This window comes from Excalfactoria chinensis, chromosome 4 (assembly GCF_039878825.1).
Source record: "Excalfactoria chinensis isolate bCotChi1 chromosome 4, bCotChi1.hap2, whole genome shotgun sequence".
In the NCBI taxonomy this organism is placed as follows: domain Eukaryota; kingdom Metazoa; phylum Chordata; class Aves; order Galliformes; family Phasianidae; genus Excalfactoria; species Excalfactoria chinensis.
The window spans coordinates 17,073,947-17,094,871 of NC_092828.1; the positions used below are offsets into that span (position 1 = coordinate 17,073,947).

The 20,925-nt window shown below is 41.6% G+C and overlaps 1 protein-coding gene across 1 annotated transcript; it reads left to right on the forward strand.

The window, feature by feature from the left end:
- Positions 1-1,178: 1,178 nt before the first annotated feature.
- On the forward strand, positions 1,179-18,663 carry SLC34A2 (solute carrier family 34 member 2). The gene is made up of 13 exons (XM_072335877.1): positions 1,179-1,212; positions 6,670-6,784; positions 6,886-7,020; positions 7,515-7,643; positions 8,458-8,601; positions 9,203-9,314; positions 10,903-11,098; positions 11,712-11,807; positions 14,324-14,444; positions 15,148-15,315; positions 16,674-16,790; positions 16,878-17,002; positions 17,764-18,663. Exons 2-13 carry the CDS (start codon positions 6,679-6,681, stop codon positions 18,337-18,339), a joined length of 2,025 nt encoding a protein of 674 aa, XP_072191978.1. The 5' UTR covers positions 1,179-1,212; positions 6,670-6,678; the 3' UTR covers positions 18,340-18,663.
- The last annotated feature ends 2,262 nt before the right edge of the window (positions 18,664-20,925 follow it).

Genomic DNA, 20,925 nt, shown 5'->3' on the forward strand with positions numbered 1-20,925 from the left:
ACCTTGAGGCCATCTCCTATCACTTTTTCCCCCTTCAGGCTATGGTCAGGTCTCCTTGGGCTCCAACATCACCTGTAATCAGGGTCAAGGCAGCGGTTGGCTTTACACCAGCAGGTGCTCTGCGATTCTGCAGATGGGGCTGTGGAGGCTTTGCAGCCACCACTTACACATACACATTTCTGAGACTAATGTGAGGATCAGGTCCTGGCCCCCAGCTCCAAAGGCTGGGTGTCTGATAGGTAGAAAGGTGCAAAAAGCAAGAGTTTTATTTTTCTTGCAGTTACTAAGTCACCGAGCTGCAGGGAGATAGCCCTGCATATGCACAGACGAAGCAGATCTGCTGATTCAGTGGCTGGTTTACAGCTTACTTTCTCAATACAGCTTGCCAGCTGAAACAGGAAAAATTCAGAGGGAATAAAAGTACGGTGCCTGAGGTAGCCCCTCTAGTTCCCCGCTAAAATCGTCAGTGAAATAGTGATTTGTGCCTACTTGGTAATAGCTTACTGTAGTTATTGGATAACATATCTCTTTATTGTAATCTTCCTTGATAGCGCTCCGAATGCAGTTATCAAAGGTGTCCTTACATCTTTAACTCATTCAGAATGAAAACCATCGCCAAAATGCTAATGAGCTCCCCTTAATCGTAAACACGGAGCACTGATAAGAAGGAAATTTCATCCTCTGTTCTCAAAGAAGTTCTTACGTGTTTCCTACTTACACCGCGTTTTATCTGATTCCCCTTCACTTCTGTTCCTAGGCAGATTAATAGGCACCCGAACGGACAAATAACAGTACTGCCACTTCTCTGCATCCTTTTGACAGACTTCTGAGATTGCAAAATATTGTTTGACAATTACTATTGGAAAAAAGATTACCGAGTGATCGGGCAGACTGCAATTTCTCCGGCTGGAACAAACCGTCCCGTAGCACTCACATGAACACATTAGTAACTCTTACTTAAGTGCTGATGGGACATTTTTTAGAATGTGATAAGTGTGAAATAGCCTGTAGTTTTATCACTCTCGGTTGCTGCCCACTCCTTTTGAAAAAGGGTTGATCGTGATTACTGAGGTAGGCACTGCCTTCGGACTGTAAAAATGTTACTGCGTAATGATGAAAGCAAACTTTGCTCAACACCTGTCTATATATATTGCAGGTTGCAGTGGCTGCCCAGTTGGTCCGTTCACTCTGTTGCCTGGGGAGAAAGAAGTGGTAAGTAAAACCAACTAAGAGCAAGGAGTGCTGTGGATTTTATTTTGTTTTCTTTCTTTCTTCTTCTTTTTTTCCCCCCCAATTTTTTATTTTTTTAAACTTAATTAGCTTATAAATCATCAGCTCTGCTTTCACAGCTCAGGAAAAGGCAGCAGAGAGCTACTGTAGGGAGCAGGAGGGGCGTGTGAAATGTCACCCGGTTGGTAGCATTTTCAGCTTGTGTCCTTCACTGCATTTATATCTTAAGGAAGTGATAACAAAGTGTAATTCTAAAACCGAACTCTGCTACTTTTTGTTTGCAAGTAACTAGTTGCTTTAATGAAATATCATAGGAAAAGACCCGGTGTATTTGCAGCTGTCACAAGCAAAGCAAACAAAAACACAAATAATAACAACCTATGACATGAGATCTTATTGTTTTTGCTATTATTTGGATTGAAAAGTGGTGAGATTTTAAGTCACGGTGGTACTGGATACTGGAAAATGCCCAGGATATGATTAATGAAACATTGGAATGGAATACTGTCGGTCCATGTGCTGGTGCAGATAGCCGCAGTCTGTGTGCAGCACTACGGCAGGGCCAGGCTATTCTCCACGGAAACATTTTCTTATGCTAATTCAGTTTGATACACTGGGGTAGAAGGAATACATTAGTCTAATGCAGTTAGTTCAACTAATGTGACAGTAGACAGAAATCAGCTGGTTTCTCAGTAACTTTTATTAGCAGCTCTTCCATTAGATCAGTAAGTCCTTTTAATGTCATTATTCTTTCCTCTCTCCAATCTTTGCTGTGTGTTTTTGTCTTTGGGATGGGGTGACTTGTTGGGTTTCCTTATTGCTGGGAACATTTTGCTGTCGTTGTTGTTGCTTTATTCTAGAAAAAGGAATTGTTTGATTTCAGTAAATACCTCCTGGGCGTTTCAAGCAGGTCACTGAAGTTTCTCTGTTCTGGCTGTTAAGTGGCATTGTTTGGTGCTTTGCTTGGTTGTAACTGCTAAAATTAACGTTTGGGATTTGTTTTCTCCCTGCACTAGTTTAGGCATTAGTTTTCTTCTTAGTTTTCTCTTTATTTAGCTTTGCCACGTGTTGGATGTGAGACAAAAAGTCAGGGCTGTGTAGGAATAAGCAGTGAGTACAGTGCTGTCTTTTTTTCCCCAGCTTTCACACATCCTTTCTTTTTTTCCTCGATTGCTTCTACATTAGTTGAAAGCTCACACAGTGGGTGAGCCTGCTGTCTTATTCAGAGAAAAAGCCCTGTGGAGGTGCCAGGGCAGAGATGAGGTTTGCTCTGAGGCTGGATCCTATCTGGTATTTGTTTACCCGGTTTTCTCTTCTGCTGCACTTGGGGCTTTGTGGCTGCAATGGGCTCTTGGGTAGAACTGTCAAGTAATGTAAAGAAACTAAAGTAATTTGTGCTGGCTAAGGTCTTTCCCTCCCCATCTCAATATAATCTGCTTCTCTGCCTGAGATGATGATGCATTTTGAGGAAAAGCTGTATTTCTTCCAACTGTACATAAGGATTGCTGTGTAGCTATGTATTTACTGCTATAAAATACGTGTAGCAAATAACGATCTTGACTAACTCATAGCACTGGCTCTCAGATTATCTGGTAAATGCCTTTTCAGCATAAAAACTGTAGCATGGTCTGGATGGCAAAAAGTGGAATGTGTTTGTGGGAAGGCTGGGAGAAGAGAGGAGAAGTGTAGAGAGTCTGGCCGAAGCCAAAATTTGATTTGGAGCTTCATAAGCAACCTGGGAATTTTTTATTTCCCCAGAAAAACCTTGATTTGGTTGGGTCTGTTCCTGTCAGGTGTGATATGTTCCAGGCTCACAGCTCACTTCGGGCACAACCTGCCCTTTCACTGGATGGTCACGGGTGGAGAGGTACAAACAATACCGTCTAGGCATGTGCAAATGGAACTTCATATTCTCTGCGTTAAGTCCGTCAAAAGAAACAGATTTGTTGCTGTTGCTGCTTTAAGGCAGAATAACACTGACACGGAGCCCTACAGCAGCAGCAGCAGCACTGTCACAGCTGTGCAGTGGCCAGGGACAGCAGCGAGGGTGTTGTGTGACACCAAGTGTCGCTCCTCTCCTTCCCTGGACTTTAACTCTGGCATGCAGCAGTGAGGGAGATAACATGGCTCTGACTTCATACCTCTCACATTTTCTTGCAGCATTTGTTCCCTCCGTTTGTGCTGATCTCCCCCTGAGGAGCGGGAGGTTTCAGTTTCCCTTACAGCCAGAAAGGACGTCACATGCAGTTAGCATTTTCCGAAGGAGAGGAAAGACTATACCTGCTGTGCCGTGGTGTGAGAGGCTTTGCCGTGCGGCTCGTTGGCGCAGGCTGGGTTACAGCCTGCACAGCATTAGCTTTCAGCCCTTTGCAATATGCATAGTGTGCTGTGACCTGCCACTTTCCGGGGGAATGGGGCTCCTGTTTCAGCACAGCACTGAGCAGCACACTCAGCCTGTGCCTGGGGTCTAGCTGAGCTTCTCCTGGCAGTCTGTGTGGGCACAGGGCTGTCCTCTGCACATTCTCTAACATGTTCCTTCGCAGTTGTCATCAGTGCTCAAAAGGAAACCACTACTAGTGTTTTCATATCCACCGTGTACAATGGTCTGTGGCTGACGTCAACTAATCCGAGGAGCAGGGAGTGATATGGGCAGCCCTATCACCCTCTGCTCATCCACAACATCTGGATTGTCTTCTGCATGTTTTTCTCAAGACATTAACATTTGTATTGAGGGCAAGAAAGAGTTGTTTGAAGGGAAAATTGTATCCTTGTAGTGCAGTGATCAATTAACAGTAAGTTGCTGTGGCGAGGACTCTGACAACCGCAGTATCAGGTGTAAGTTATCAGCCTTAAGTTATCAGCTATAAGTTATCTTCTCCACTGTTTCATTTAACAAGAGCTGGGATCTGGAGAAAGCTGACAGTCTGGGTGGCGCTTCAAGGATCTGTGTGGGTCTGCTTTTGTCCGTCCTGATAGCAGTCACATGGAATTGGGGTACAAGAAACACCACTGCAAGCCCAGCCACACAAGGCAAATGTTGTTAGGGTGTCCAGTACTCAAGTCTACCTTAACAAATCAGAGCTTGGCCAGGACTCATATGAATAATTTTATGAACGTAATAATAAAAAAAACTTCTACCACAGAGGCGCTCAATTCTCATTCTCAGGTATTTAATCATATAAAACAAAAACAATAATAATGCATGACGTACCTGTGGAATCCTGAGCACCTCAGGAACATGAGTGATGTTTATTCAGATGCCTTGCTGAGTTCTTGAACTGGAAGAGTTTATGTAGGAAAACCACAGGTTGCTTTTGTGCCAGAGTTTTCAAGCTCCAGTTTCTGTAAGAAATGCATCGATTCAGTTTCCATACTCCAGTAACGCAGGCTGAATCTTTCATTTCCATACCAAAGGTAACAAAAGAGCTGTAAAAATACTGATGACCTCCTGGACTGGCGCTATCCAGTACTTCTCCGTGGCAAGGAGTACGTTGGCAATACAACTTTGAACCTCAATTTCCAAGGCATTTTCCTGATTGCATTTCACTGAAGGAGCATTTGTGCTGAGCAGTTATGCTTTTTCAGATCTCCTTGAATGCTGAATGTGTATAACTGAAACTTGTTTGACAAGACTGAGGTGTTCTGGCACAGGTGGGGCTTGGAGGTTGTTCTGGCATGGATGAAAATACCAGAATTTGCTCCAAGCAGATGAAAAGCCTTGTTGAAACAAGCAAGAGCAATTTTCCTCCATCTGTTCTGAGATCTTGTTGTGTCTTAGGAACTGCGCTGGATCTCATGCCCACTGATAACAAATGTGCAAAAATGTATCTTTTGCTAATGAGACTGTAGAATAATTTTCCTGCTAATGTGGAAGGGTAGAAATTCTTAATCTGGGGAGTGGCAGAAAACAATAACTTGCTTTGCTGCAGTGGTATATTGCTAGTATTGTCCGTGCTGTTTCCTTCCCAGCTGTAGGAGTAGGATGTGTGGCTGTTAACATGGGCAGGGACAAAACATCAGCTACCAAAATGATTATGATTAAACAAATGATTAATTATACTCTCTGAGAGTGGCTGCTAACCACAGCTGAGTCTTGTTTATGGGTGTATGATATGGACACCTGCCCTTGAAGGTTTGGGGCAGGTGCTTTGTTTATGAGGAATATTAAAGGCAAATGAGCTCACCTTTGTTTTGGCCGTGTGGGTGCAAGACATGGTGGCCAGCAGGCATGTCTGGTGGAGAGAGTGGAAGAAACAGGTCCCATGGTGAGACTTTTTTGTGTAGGGTTCACTTCTCCCATTCTTTGCACTGGGTTTTGGGTCACGTTGGCTGGGCTAACCAATGGTATCACAGGCCTGGGAATGTGAAAATGTATCATGTATTGCTGGGAGCCCTATGATCGCCTTGCCTCCCGCAATCTCTACCCCTCTGGTTCCCTGCATTGCTGAAGTAAATGGTTTGGGTCTTCCAAGTTTTGGTACAAGAAACATCTCCCTCCTTAGCTTTTGCCTGGCCTTGGGCTGTCTCATGTTCTTGTGTCTCTGTGTTCGCTTAGACCAGCAGGGATTTGGCCACATGATTTCTTATTTTGATTATGTTTGATTATTGGACAGTATTACAATGAATGCTAAATGTTTGACCACTTCAGAAAAGAAGTGGTTCACAGAGAGCGTCTATTTGAGGTGACTGAAACTGAAGTTGCAAATACAGACCTGAAAATGGACACTGCTATTTGATGACGCTCTTCTCTGGTCCTTCAGCGGGGATTGCTCTGGTGCTTCTGGAGCTTGGGTCTTCCTTCAGATTGTCTGGTCACTTTGCCATCCACCCTTCCATAGGAATGAACCAGTGAAGGCAACAAGAAGATTTTTTTTTAGCCTATGTGACTACCCAAAGTGGGGGAAGAATGAATTACCAGTTTGGTAATCAGTCAAAACCTGAAGATGGAAGAAAGTAAAGCTTTTTGCTGAAAGAAGAGAAAATGAATTAGAGAAATGTTAAAAGTTTGGAAAGCAGAGAAAAGTTGGCTTTCATGCCAGTTGAAAGTGAACAAGAATACAGACATATATATATAAGAATACGGATATACATATATATATATGAAATCACACTGTTGATTTCATTTGCACAATTTACAAAATTAAATATATATACATTAAGTATATATTTACATCATGTTTACAAAATTATATATATAATATTTAATGCATATATATATTTAATCTTGTAAAATGTGCAAATGAAATCAGCAGTGTGATTTCAAAAGTAATTAAGGTGACCATTTCACAAATAAAGGAATAATTCAGAAAGATTATTGAAAATCTGTGTTTGAGGACAAGTTGCTTCCATTCAATCTCTTTTAATCGTGTTTTTCGCATACTTTGTTCTAAGATGTTTTTGTTGACTGCACACAAATTTTAATCAGCTCTACTTTGTTAGTCGCAGATCATGGCTCCTTGGCCTGAGGTAGACAAGCCTGAAACCAATAATTATATTGGTGATTCCTCCAAACAAAACCAGAACATGCCTGGAAAAGAAGGAGAAAATCATAAAGGTAATGTGTGTTGACCTTCAGGTTATGGAAATATGTATGTTTGAGTCTCCTTGGAGAAGAGATGAAGAAATTAAAACATTTTTAATATTCTGTTTCATCAGGCAACGTGTCTTCACTTGGAAACAAAGTGGAAATTCAACCTGCATTTTCCACAATAGCATTGATAGATGAGACAAGGCAAGAAGAAGACCCATGGGCTCTGCCAGAACTGCAGGACACTGGAGTCAAGTGGTCAGGTAGACATTTCTCAGTAAATTAGTTACTTGCACTTATTTTTTCCATCGTTTCTGATGTCTGAATTTAGGATGTGAGCAGTTTTCATATGTGGACTTTACACTTTCTCTCACGTTCCTCAGTGGTGAAGCTGAGATACGACATTCAGACTGCTAAGAAGGAATTGCAAACTGTACTGCTTACCCTCTGTAAAGCACAAGGGGATATACGGAAAACAGTCCAAAAGTAGCGTGATCTTATTTCAGGTTCATATTGAACCTTTATTCAGTAAGATGAATGTGTAAAACTAAGTGTCAGTCTAAGACTTCATTAGGAAAATGAACTGCCTCCTTCTGCAGTTAAAATTTGAATTAAGAAGAGCACTTTTGGGTTTAATTACATGCAAGGGTCACAACACTGTATTTAGCTCCGTAGCCTCTTCTTCTGCACTAAACTGTTATGGAGAGAACACCAGAAAAATAAAAGTTTCTTTATGCATAATGTGTTTGTTTTGCAGATCTGGATAGAAAAGGAAAAATCATTCGTGTACTCTATGGGATAGGAAAGTTTATTATGCTGCTTGGATTACTCTACTTGTTCGTGTGTTCTCTGGATGTACTGAGCTCTGCTTTTCAACTAGTAGGAGGTATGAAAATGCATTTAAAGTATCAAGAATAAGGCAGTAGATCTCATCTGAATCACCAAACTGCAAGTATCACTCTTAAAGAGTATATGCCACAGATTTATATGCAGACCTGTAGAAGGAAGTATCTCTACATGGAGACTGACCTTCCTCTGTGTGAAAGGACCTTTGTTTCTAAGTTTCCAAAGAGCTGTTGATGTAGAGACCGATGTCAGTTTCTTAGGAAGCTCTGTTACTTTAGTGACAGAAGCATTCAGCACTGAAATGTCCCCTAAATCATTCCAAGATGAAAACTGTTGAAATATAATTTTACATTTACCTTTCTCTAAGGGTTGGATTGGACTCATGGATTCAGAAATGGTTATCAAATAAATATGTGAGCTCCTGTAGAATTTTTTTCTGGATTTTTGGCAACCTAGAAAGCTACAGGAACAGTATTACTTGGAATTATTAAAGCAACTTTTCTTGACATGGTAACCAAAAGTCATAAAAGCAGTAACAGCATTTAAATCTATGCATATATGCTCTTTTACTCAATAGTCTTTACTCCTTTGCTAGTTTTGTATGGTTCTCTGCAGAATTCACTGGAACTTATTTAGTCACTGAAATGAGAGAATATCAGGCATATAACTGATAAACTGAGACTTCAGAACCTGAATTTGGTTCCCTGGGCTACATCACCTTGTACATTTTTTCTGCTTGCAAGCATGGATGCATATGTATCATGTTAAATGGTTGAATGGTCTTTAATTAAATGCTCTGCTAATTTGTATTGACTTGGCCTTATACTCCTCTCACTGAGAATATGTTTTGATAGGTAAAGCAGCAGGGGACATTTTTAAAGATGATTCAGTGCTCTCTAATCCTGTTGCGGGGCTGGTGATAGGAGTTCTGGTGACTGTGATGGTCCAGAGCTCCAGCACTTCTTCATCCATCATTGTCAGCATGGTGTCCTCTACACGTAAGTCTCCTTGCAGTATCTTCCTGGAGATCACCCACAAATCTCGGTGCAGCATACAATTGTTCCCACCTGTGTTGAAGTTGTAGAAGCATTGGATTTAAGAGTAGGGACTGCAGGAAAAGACTTTCACTTCTGTTGCACTTGTTATTTAAAAAGAAGAGAAAAAAAGTTAATGCGCTGTAGAAAACAGTGAAGTAATATTCATAACTGCAGTGAAAGTCAATGTAAGCGCTGGCATTGAATGCACTAACTTCGGAGGTATCCACATACCTTTCTTGTGTTAACCAGTTACAGAATTTTGTTTCTGGCAACATTTCAAAATTCTTCAGAAAGTGGGTTATGCCTAAGGAAGGAGAGATGGTTGTACCTCTAATATGTGATGAAAGGAGATAACAAGGGACTACAGTGGGGATCACTAGAGTGTTGGAATGCCTTGTTCCCAAGGGGCGTGTTTAAAGCAAACATATCTGGAGTCCCTTGTTCCATTGACACTGAACGAAGTCTGTCCCTGTGGTCTTAATATAGGTTAATTTTTACTGGACCAAATAGCTCACAGATGATCTCATTTTTTTCATTCAATGCTTCATTTTCTACTTTCTAGTGCTGACTGTACAATCAGCTATCCCTATCATTATGGGGGCAAACATTGGCACCTCAGTTACAAACACAATTGTGGCGCTCATGCAAGCCGGGGACAGGAATGAATTTAGAAGGTATTGTACTTAAACATTAGATCTGAAAAGTTGCTTTTCTTCCTTCTTAGTAAGTTTTCTTCTGTATTGCCTGTCACTACTACAGCCATTCAATCCTTCTACTGTCCAGAAGTTGAATGCCTGGTTATGAAAGCTGCAAACAAACTTCTAAAGCAACTTTTATGACCTCTAAATCTCAGTGGAGATTAAAATAAATAAATAAATAAATCCTGTTTTTCTTTGTCATAAGGAAGTAACAGAGTCAATTCTGTAACATTCTTTCAGCAAATAGCAAATTGTAAGCTGTCATCATTCCTGCCGTGGCCAAAGTAGTATATCTGGGTGTATGGTTACACGTACTTGAAGAAAAGCGCATTGTGTCCCTTCAATTTTTTGTGGTTTTATAAAAGTCCTCCATTTTTAATAGGATCTTACACAAGGATTAAGATTCAGACAGCCTCCATGACATCACCCACCTTTGATTATCTCTTAATTATAGGAGTTAGTAGATGGATATTAGGCTATTTTGATCTCTTCTACGTAAGAGAGACATCAGCGTTCAAGGTTTCGGAATCTACAATAAACAAAAGATGGTAACCATAGAAAATATGATGTGTTTTGGCTGTCAAATTATGACAAGTCTGCCACTTGGAGTTATCCTTGAGAGAGTTCATGGCAGTAAACTTGGGAGGGTTATGAGACTTTGGTACCTTATCATTTATGACATATGGAACATATGAAATACCAAAGCATACTTCTACAAGATTTGCTATCTTTGGTTGTGTTAGACTTAAACTCCAGGGACAAAGTAGCCTATTTGTTTTGGGCCAAGTAAAAAAAGTGTAAATAAGTTGATTTTCATTGTAGCCTTTAACAGTCACTTACTTTTGCTGTCCTACTTTGCATGTTCCACTTAATTTCCTCTCGAGCAATTTGGAACATAAATCGCAGGTTTACCATTTCTAGGAATATTTCCTCCACATTTTCTTCCTTTACAATGCTTAATTTAAGGAGTTATATTTTAAAACAAATATAGGCAGATTGCACAGAATTAAGAGCTATTAGGAAACAGCTGTTAGGAAACAGCTATTAGGAACGTGGGAAAGAGCGCCCTTGAGGAAACAGTTGCGGCTCTTCAGGTTGTGGAGGAGAAACTGGGAGGACAAACCTGCAGTTTGCAAGAATGTGTGAGAGGGCTGCAAACAGCCACTTCTACATGAGTCAGGTAGAATAGGTCCTGGAGGCAAATCCTGTTTCAGGATCAAAAAAGTAAAAAAAAAAAAAAAAAAGAATAGGTGAGAGGCAAAGAATGTAGGCTATACAGCCACTTCTTTCTTCAGTTGAGCTCTGTTAGCAGCCTTGTGTTAAGGATCACTTGTCTCTCCTAGTTTTTTCTTGTTTCAGTGACCTTAGCCAACTCTTTTGCTTGGTCAACGGTGTGGAGAATATGGGGAGCTCTGTAATAAAACTGCCACCTTCTGGGACCTTAGAAATGAAATAATGCCTGTCTTGAAATTGGCTTCATCTCCACTTTTATGATTTCATATTTAAATGGAAATTGTGCACATATTGTTTAATTAAAAGCAGCTCTTTTTTTAATTTCTTGTAGGGCCTTTGCTGGGGCAACAATTCATGATTTCTTTAACTGGCTTGCTGTGTTTGCATTGTTGCCCATTGAAGTCATTACTGGCTATCTTTACCATCTCACCAACGTTATAGTTGAGTCCTTTCATCTTGAAAGTGGTGAAGATGCCCCTGAGCTACTAAAAGTCATCACAGACCCTTTTACAAAGCTCATCATTGAGGTAAGATCTTTAGCTCTTAAATTAAGCTGTTACACAGAGAGCCCCAGCTCCATATTTCCCATTTCTATTTCCTCCACATTTCACCTTAATGAGGACAGGCCTAGCTAGGAAGGCTGGGAAGGCAGGTGACACATGAGATGGACAGAGTGTCAGAATTATTGCGTAGACACTGGCAGACAGTGCTACTTGAGGCAATCTGGCACATCCAAACGATCTGCAGAAATAATCAAGAAGATCTGAAGAAATAATATAGATTATGGGAAACTTAAACACCACTGGAGGAGCAGCTGGAGGCCAGATGAATTGCATGCAGCTCCTAAAATGGAAGTAAACATGTTTAGGCAGTTACATCAGTGTAGCTGCTTGAATAAAACAGCTGAGATATGAGTGGGGGTGGTTTGGGCAGAATGAGACACAGCATGTGTGTGTGTAGAATTTAAGCTTCTCTGGGAGTAAAGCCCCTCCTCCCTGTCGGGCAGCAGCTCCAGTGTTAGGGATCATCATGGAAGCTTTAAATGGTTCAGCTTCCAAAGAAAGTTATTATTTGAGTCGAGCTGAACAAAAGTGTGTGATGCAAGTTGAAATAATGCTGTTTGTTGTTCTTTTCTTAAAGCTTGATAAATCTGTAATAAATGCAATCGCTACCAATGACGAATCAGCAAAAAACAAAAGCCTGGTAAAGATTTGGTGTGTAACTGAAACCAATGTGGTGAGTATTATGTTAAATTAGTTGTCAGGCTCCCTAGGAAAGCTATTACTGATCCGTAGCTGACACTTCTTATCATACTAATGTGAAATTAGATTTTTAAATGAGTATTTGTTGCAGCAGAAGAATGAACACAATATAATCTAGCTTTTGCATCACTTAAACCAAACATGTCATTCCAGTAGTGAGCTTGACTTGGTTGCTTTAGGGACTGTACCATGCAGGGTCCTGCTTGTCAGGACTCGTGGTTTGGAGCCAAGCCTTTCACTTCTTTCACAGTTGAATACCTTTAAACTTGGTACTTCTATCAGCTCCCTGAGAGTGGAAAAAATTTGCAGTGGAGGCCCAAGAAACTCTTTTTTTTGGCCACCATCTTATCCAATCTAAGCACCTAGTCTAATACGTGCTAGAGTAATCTGCTTACAGTTGGTTGGTTCAGCTTTCTTGGAAAACTGCCCTCAGACAAAGCCTCTCTGGAGCTAATATCGTTTGTTCTTCACCTGGGTAGCAACACTATAGTGTGAAGGAAGTTGTTGCCCAGGGTGACACCAGTGAGTACTTGGGTTGGCCATGGAGCTGTGTTTGAGTTATGTTGTTCAGCTGAACTAACAATTGGAGAATTCTCTTGGACCTTTACTTGTAAGTGTGTGTAAAAAACTCCTGAAGTCGTAATGTAGAAGATAATTGAGGACACGTAGCAGAGATTAAAATTCAGAGCTTGCATTTTCAGAGGAGACCAGCTCCTATTGAATGACTATCTGGATGGTCAGTGAAATGCTAGCTGTGGGAGATAGTGGTAGGAGCAGAGCCATGCTAATGTGAAACTCCGCTCGGGTTACCCTGCTGACGGGCTGGGTCTTTAATCTCAGTTAAGGCAGAGGCTGGGGCAGGCCTGCTGCTTCCAGCCCCCTGGCAGCTCTTGGTTGCCCTGCACCAAGTTCAGCAAGGCTGGAACCCTGGCCTCCTGCAGTCCTCCCACTCTAAGAAGGCAAGTGATGGCACAGGGAACATAGACTGAAGGTTGCATTTCAACACAGATAATTCTTCTGTAGGAGACTGTGTTCTATGTAACTACTGCCCCAGTGTACAGTCAGATTACAAAGATACATGAAACCCCTACAAGTTTGAACTGAGCTTGGCTGGTGAAGAGGAAGATATATAACTGATTTGCATTCCTAGCAAGTTAACCTAATTTCTGGCAAAAATATTTAAACGGATTTACATTAAGGAGGAATGTTTGCAGACTGGGTGCATTTAAAGCAAAAGATGAGGACAAGCATTTCAGTCTGATGAAGCTGCTTTGATATCACGTTCTCTGGAAGAATTTCAGATAAATGTGTTGTGACTATATTGGCTGATGTTTTCAGCAGGCTGGAGTCTAGGTGCTCCCTGACATGGGGCCACTCCTGACTTTGTCCATCCTGGGCTGTTCTGCATCAGCTGGAGGGGGAATGTGAACGCTGCATCAGAATGGGATCTGATGTGATCTCTCTTTCCCCATTTCTGAATCAGAGTATCACTCCAACATATCTTACAGATAGCTCCTGTTTGGCAGTGTGTAGTTCAGAGTCCATTTTGCTGTTAGCTACATTGATATGGGGAAATACAGTTCAGTCACGGAACTGTTTCTTAATCTACATAAGGACTTGTGGACTTAGTGTCATCTGGGCTATCAGCTGGAGCTCCTGTAAGCAAGGTTGTATTTTATAGAGAAATTCATGTTCAAGTCAATAATACTAGTAGTAATCATAATGAAAACGCTTAGCTCTTAGGTAATCTTTGAGCTTTAGAAAATAAAGTAGGAGCTGCACCTCTGTGTCTCTGTTTCTACAGATGGGAAAACAGAGGCGCACAAAGGTGTTGTGACCAACCTGTGCTCATTCAGCAGCAGATACTGCACTAGTATCATAGTGTGAGTCACAGTCCTGTGCAATGCTCATCAGACCATTTCCGAACCTCAGAATCACCAAATGGCTGAGGTGGGCAGGGACCATTTCTTCCAACCCCTGCTCCAGCAGGGATACTCCGAGCAGGGTGCCCAGAACCACATCCAGGTAGCTTTTAAGGATCTCCAAGGAGGAGACTCCACAGCCAATTAACTGCTGACAGTAAAGAGGTAGAAATTACTTTGATCCAAGGAAGCTGTGGCACTGACTGGAAAGGAATGCCTTTGTCTGCCACCTGCAGCCTGATGTGAATTTCTTTCCACGAACCCTGAGATCAGTTATTAAGGTTCTTAGTTCCTGACAAAGTGGTGCTACGGTTGTAATGATACAGAAGGTCTGGGAAATATTTTCACCTTTAAAAGTTGCGTTGAATGACTTGAGTGAAAGCACAGCTGGTTATTCGGAGAATACAATAAAATCTTCCATGCCATTAATGGGGTGCACACGAGTTACGCTCCAGCTTACAAATCTGCCTTTAGTTGATAAATTCTTGGTTGCAGTAAAAAACTTAGTATGAGCTCTTCACAAACACTGTAGTTGCCTGAAACAGCTGCTTTCTCTGGCAATCTTTAGACACTGCAGAATGTCACAATTCCGCCTCCGGAGAACTGCACCTCTCCTGAACTTTGCTGGTCAGAAGGAAACGTGACGTGGACCTTGAAAAACATATCTGAAACAGAATATATCACTAAATGTAAGTAGTGGAACCATTTTGCCTTTGATATCATGTCGTTACAGAGATACATATTGTTCTGATGGTGTTAACAGACCACTTTAGAGGTGTATCAAGAGGCACTCACCTGTATGTGTAGACAGGATACTTCTACCACTGCAGTCAAAACAGCTTGTGCTCTGTTATACAGCTGGAGTTACCAGCATCATCACTGTATCTGGCAGTACATGGATCTCTTTCCATGCCCCTTAGTATCAGTAATTGAGGTCTTCAGTATCACGTCACCCTGGCTATTCAGGTGACTTGGTGCTACAGTTACAGGTACTTTGCTGTAGCATTGCTTGGATATCTCCATCCAGGTGTGCTGTTCAGGAATTTCGACAGCTGTTGTCAGGCACGTAGCCATCTTTTGCTGACCCACAACCCAGAGAGGAGCACATCACGATTTCCTCATTTGGTTGTACACTCCCTCCATGCTCAAAGCTGCACGTGGTCAGCCAGACTTTGCCTGCTCTGCAGATGTGCCTGCTGTGTATTTATGAAAGTGTCATGTAGGAGCCCCTCTCAGGCAAATTTTGTGCAGCTAAGGAGATAGTATTTTCAGTTTTTGCCATGTATGCTCTGGTCCCATTTTCTTAAGGCTGTGCATGAGACCCAGAGCTGGCCTTGGCATTAGAAACAAAAAGGAGACTAGGCTGATTCTTTTCCTTTTCTTTTTTTGCAGGCCGGCATCTCTTTACAGAAACAGACTTGCCTGATCTTGCCATCGGTCTCATCCTTCTGGCTTTGTCCCTGCTTGTTCTGTGCTCCTGTTTGGTGATGATCGTTAAGCTGTTAAACTCTGTGCTTAAAGGACAAGTAGCAAGTGTTATCAAGAAGACAATCAACACCGGTAATTACCTGCTTCCCATGAAGCTTGTTCTTAGTAACAGCAAGGGCACTGGGTACATTCAATGACATCCCCTGTTTTGTTGCAGAACTGTTTCAAGAAAATGATATTAGACCCGAAATGTTGCCTCTAAATATTCCTTCAGCTCAGTGTGTTATTTTCTTCCTTAAAGAAATGTGTTAGTGAACAGTGTGCTTGTGAACTGCAGATTAAAAGCAAGAGAGGCTAAAGTCCAGGCTCTGTTTCTGATGTGTAATCATTAGCTGTTAGAAATGTAATCTTCATATCCCCAAAAGATAGTGCTGAAGTGCTGAGATCATGACTGCCTACTTGCACACAAGGTCTGCATGTTCCTTTTAAAGTCTGACAAACGTATGTAGAGATTATTTGATCTAATTCCCTTACTTGCCATGTTCCATTCTTTAACCTTCTCCTCAGTAAGATAAGCAACCCTGCTCATTGATACTTTCTGTCTTTCCCTGTGTTATCCACGTGATTTTTGCTTTTTCTTTCATTGTGTGCAAACAAGGCTGTTTGTTTTGTTTTGTTTTATTTCCCTCTTGGCTGCCTTTTCTTCATTTTTCCATTGAATGGTGAGTACAGGACCTGCACCAGGGAAAGGCAGTCCTGGCATACACCTGATTGTGTGAGAGGGCTCACAGCCATGGGGAAGACAACAAAGTGGTCCCCATTCTGCCTTCTCCTGGGCAAAGATCACTGCCCAAAGCAAAATAAATGAGTAGAAAGTGGCCAATTACTGTTCATTCATCATTTGCTTGCAGTTTCTGTGTCATCTCAGCTGAAGTCCTGACCTCTTGGCTCACTCATAAATCTGCAGACTGCAAGGAACCATTGCACTTAGTTTCTCTAATTAGTGTGATTAGCTTTTCTTTGCAAGAGTAACTAGAATTACTAGGAGGTATTCAGCTTGCAACTAGTTAGGAGCCTTATAATTTTATCATGGTGGTCTTCAGAGCCTTTTGAAGATCGCATCTACATAGCAAATGCCTGGTTGCCAAAACCAGGAAACTCTAGACAGTTAGGAGGTGTTGAGTTGAGCTCAGTGGAAACATGTCTGGCACCTAATTGTATTACAGCACACACACTGTTCTGGGTCAGGACAAAGGTCTACCTAGGCTAACGTCCATCTCACAGTGTGTCCAGTGGTGGAAAGCTGGAGACAGTACAAGTGACAGCGCAAATTAGAGTCGTAGAACTGACTCTGACCTCCAGTTTTGTTTTAGACAATATGCAAACAATATATATACATTCAAAATGCTTATGAGGGTTTTCTCTGTTACGTGACTTTGTGTGGAATGTTCTGTTATTCTAAAGGCATTGTCCTCCCTCTATTTTTCTAGATTTCCCGTTTCCTTTTACTTGGCTGGCTGGATACCTGGCTATGCTTGCAGGAGCTGGCATGACCTTCGTTGTTCAAAGTAGTTCTGTCTTCACATCTGCTATTACACCTCTTGTTGGTAAGCTGCCAGTATTTTATTCTTCATCCCCACATTTTATCTTCTTCATCATTCTAAAACTGCTTAATGCTATTTCTTTTCTTCTAGGCATCGGTGTTATAAGCATTGAGCGTTCTTATCCCCTCACCCTAGGAGCTAACATTGGCACAACCACAACAGCTATACTTGCAGCTTTAGCAAGCCCAGGGAGTACATTAAAATATTCATTACAGGTCAGTATAAACCAATGCTTCCTTGAATTTATTTAGATGTTGCAACTCTTCCGAATAAAAGCCTGACAAAATCAGTTGTGATACAAATATGTCCTGGATATTGATCTTGATTATATGTGTGGTACTAAGAATGGTTCATTAATTTCAACTACTAGAACAAAAAACTTCTATTAAGCATTCCTTGAATAGAAATATGTAGTAAAGTCTTACCTAAATTTAGCTTGATCTGATTGAGTTCAAGCAGAAATCCAGCAGGATTGGCCACTTGACTGCAGAGCATTGAATCTCAACATCTTGGAACTCAGTGCCCAAATCTGACAACTCTCTTAGTAACCCTTTGAAGGTTACTAATATCTAATACTAATACTATACTAATATCTGTAAGTTCCTTGCTCAGGATCCTGACAGTTGCTTGCTCTACCAGCTTTATTTCTGATGGACTCAATGTATTTCAGTACAGTGTTGCATTTTACAACTTCTCTATCCGCAGGGAGATATCTTGACTCTGTTGGGCTTCTCTTGCTTCCAGATGCTGTGGCCTGTTTATCTTCTTTGATCTTTAGAATGTATGAGGTATTATCAAGTCCTTTTTTCATGCTAGGATAGGCCTAGCAGTGAAATAGAAGCACAGACAAGAAAAGATCAAAGTGGGGACCTAGAGGAGGGAAAATAAGAAGTCAGTACCCCTGGAAGTTATTACTGTGTGGGTAGGACACAATGTCATTTGAGGTAATTAACTTTTCAAATGTTTTTGCTTTCAGATTGCCTTGTGCCACTTCTTCTTCAATGTCTCTGGGATTATCCTGTTTTACCCGCTGCCTTTTACCCGGCTGCCAATCCGCATGAGCAAGACCTTGGGAAACATAACAGCCCAGTACAGATGGTTTGCTATATTTTATCTTCTCATCTGCTTCTTCCTTTTGCCTTTGTTTGTATTTGGTCTGTCACTGTGCGGCTGGCCAGTCCTTTTGGGTGTTTGCCTTCCACTTTTGGCTCTGTTTATTGCTGTGATTGTAATTAATATTATGCAGACAAGGCGGCCACATTCACTGCCTGAGAAGCTTCAAAACTGGGATTTCCTACCCATCTGGATGCACTCCCTAGAGCCCTGGGACAATATGATTATGTCTTCACTCGCCTTCTGTGGGAAGCATTGCTGCGGATTCTGCAAGTGCTGCAAAGTCAATGCGGAACAGGAGGGTGCCAAAGATAATCAGCTAAAAACTATGGAGGTTTATGAAAACACCATTGCAATGGCTGATGAAGAAAGAGGTGTAAGAAGGGCTCCAGCTGCAGCTTGTGTTGAAAAAACAGGCACAAACAACACAGCCTTATAGTAGCGGATCAACCCATAATAGCACAGGTAAAGCATAGGACAGTCAGGCTCTTGAAAACTACCTTGAACAATGCACTGAGAACAGAGTGAATGTTTTGTTAGGTTCCTGCAGCCAGTGATATATCACTCATCAAGGAATGGAGTCAGACAAGCTTGACAGAGTCCCTAGAAAATCTATGATCAGTTGAAAAGCTAAAGACAGATTTGCTTACAGAGCATCTACTGCGTGGTACATTCATCCAATGCTATCAGTAGCAACCAAAGGAAATTTTGATGTAGTCCTATGAAAAGAGGGATGAAAGGAGCGTGATTAATTAGAAACCAGTCAACCCAACAATGCACTTGTAGAACAGCCTTTCTGGCCTATTGGCTTATTCCGTAGAAGTTACTTTATGATACCCTAAAGGTTCTGTAAATAAAAAAAAGGAAAAAAGTAAAAAAGAAAACCGACCAACCCAAAAGGATCCAAATGTTTTCACTGGCCTATGTTCAGTGGTCAAAATAGAAAGCAATATTCCAAGTATGGACAAAATCTGTTGTCTGTGTGGAGGAAAATGAAATGCTGGGACATACCTCAGGAGCTCTGGGAGTCCTAGTCTGGCATAAGGGTGTGCATAAGCCCATTTAGAGCCCTTTCTGTCTCCTTTAACACCAAGGGCAGGAGCTGCTGTCTTTTCTTTTCTCGAGCTAAAGGCCAAAAATGAATTGCTGATCGCTTTGCCTGCTGAATGTTAAACACTGGGTTTAGAGACACCAGGTGGCTATGAAAGAGCTTTGTGGACTCAGGGTGTGGTTGCATGGCTGGCTGTCTCTCTGGATAGTCCTCCCTCATCCTGTCCACTGAGTAATCCCATAAGCACTTGTCCTGGCCCAATTAGAGGAAAGGTGCAGGAGGGAGGACAAGTGACTGGCACAGGCATGTAGAGAGCTGCCCAAATCCAGGCTGACACCACGAGATCTCTCTGCAATGGGGACTGAGCCACAAGATGGCTTTTAAATATAGCAGTAGAGACTGGCATTAGAGAGAACAGACTGTGGTTAGTGCAGGACATGCAGCTGCATTGACAGGTGAGAAAGGAGTGTTCACTCTGCCACTTGACAGTGCTCTGAACGTGCTCTGAACCACCTTCCTTGGAAATAATGTGAATTTTACTGGCAATTGTATGTAGCAATCCAAATTCCAAATATAATCCTTAGGTAGTGTAGTCAATAGCACACGTGGTCAATCCAGAGGTAGTAAAGCACCTGGTGTGAAGCTGCTTGTGCTCAGGTCTTACATTACTGATGATTTAGTAAACGCTTATGAGACAGCACTGAATCACGGACTGACAGAAGGTATCATTTCAATGTCAGAAAAAGAGCATTTCAAAGACACATTGAGTACTTCTGCTGGCCTTTAATAACTCAGACATGAGTGAGCATGGGATAGTACCTGAGGTCCAACCACTAATGGAAAAAAGATCGTGTGGCGGAGTGTAGGCCAATCAGTATCACATGAAGCCAGTTTGCATGGCTGAGTTGTAGATTAAGTTTGTCATGGAAATAGTGAGAGGACCCTTAGTTTAGCATAGCCACTCAGTGCTGCTGTGACACATTTCCTTCTGAGTAGTATGTAGTTTTCTGCAGAACTGGGACCAGCGGGCTGCATTCAGACACCTTTTAGAAGGGAAAACCTTTTCATCTGCTTTTTTAAGCTCGCATTGAAAATAGCAAACTAAGCTGCCTAAAACATGTTTGCAAATTGTATTCATACTGAGATTGCAACTTGTTTCGGCAGTAATGAGCCCAGGGATAAAACACCAGAGTGAATTTTTGAATTTGATTTTGGTGTAGTTCTGCTCTTGGTGGGTTTAGTAACAGAGAACTGAGTTCTACCCAACTATTCTGTTTTGAATTTACTTTTTCTCCATATAGTTCAAACAGAATTTTGTCAGCATTTCATTTTCAGAGTGGAATTGTCTTTAGTAATTGTTCTTCATTTTATTGTCACGGTTCTGGATTCTTTCACATTCCGTGTTTCTTGAAGTTCCATTTCCCATGCTCTGATTGGACAGAAAAAAAGAAAAAACAGGTGAAAAATCCAGAATTCTTTCAAAGGTATCTTGAATTTCCATGGACCGTTCATTGAAACAGGAAACATTTCCATCTACTCATACTCATTTCTTAACGTGCACCTTATTTTGCATCTTGAAGTAAAGCTGTCGAGCACAGTGACAGTAACACGGTGATAGTAACACAGTGATAGTAACTCTCAGCAAAACATCAGAGGAAAAGCAGTTCTTACAGAAGGATAGGGGTGAAAAATTCAAGTCAGACATATCCGTACTTCATGTTCCTCCTGGTAACTTTTCCCCTGCGGTGTATTGAGTTTGTCCCCTCCGCTCTCCTTGCTGGTGAACCTCAGGCCATATTGTGCTGTTGTTTTAGGCAGGTTCCAAAGCAGACACGACAGCACAACATGCCCTGGGAAACAAACATCCCTCCTACACTTAGCAAGAACTATTTACACTTTATTTATAATTATTTGAGTGTACAGAACTTTTCATAAGTTATACAGAAAAAGGCTCGTGATTGTGTTGTATGTACG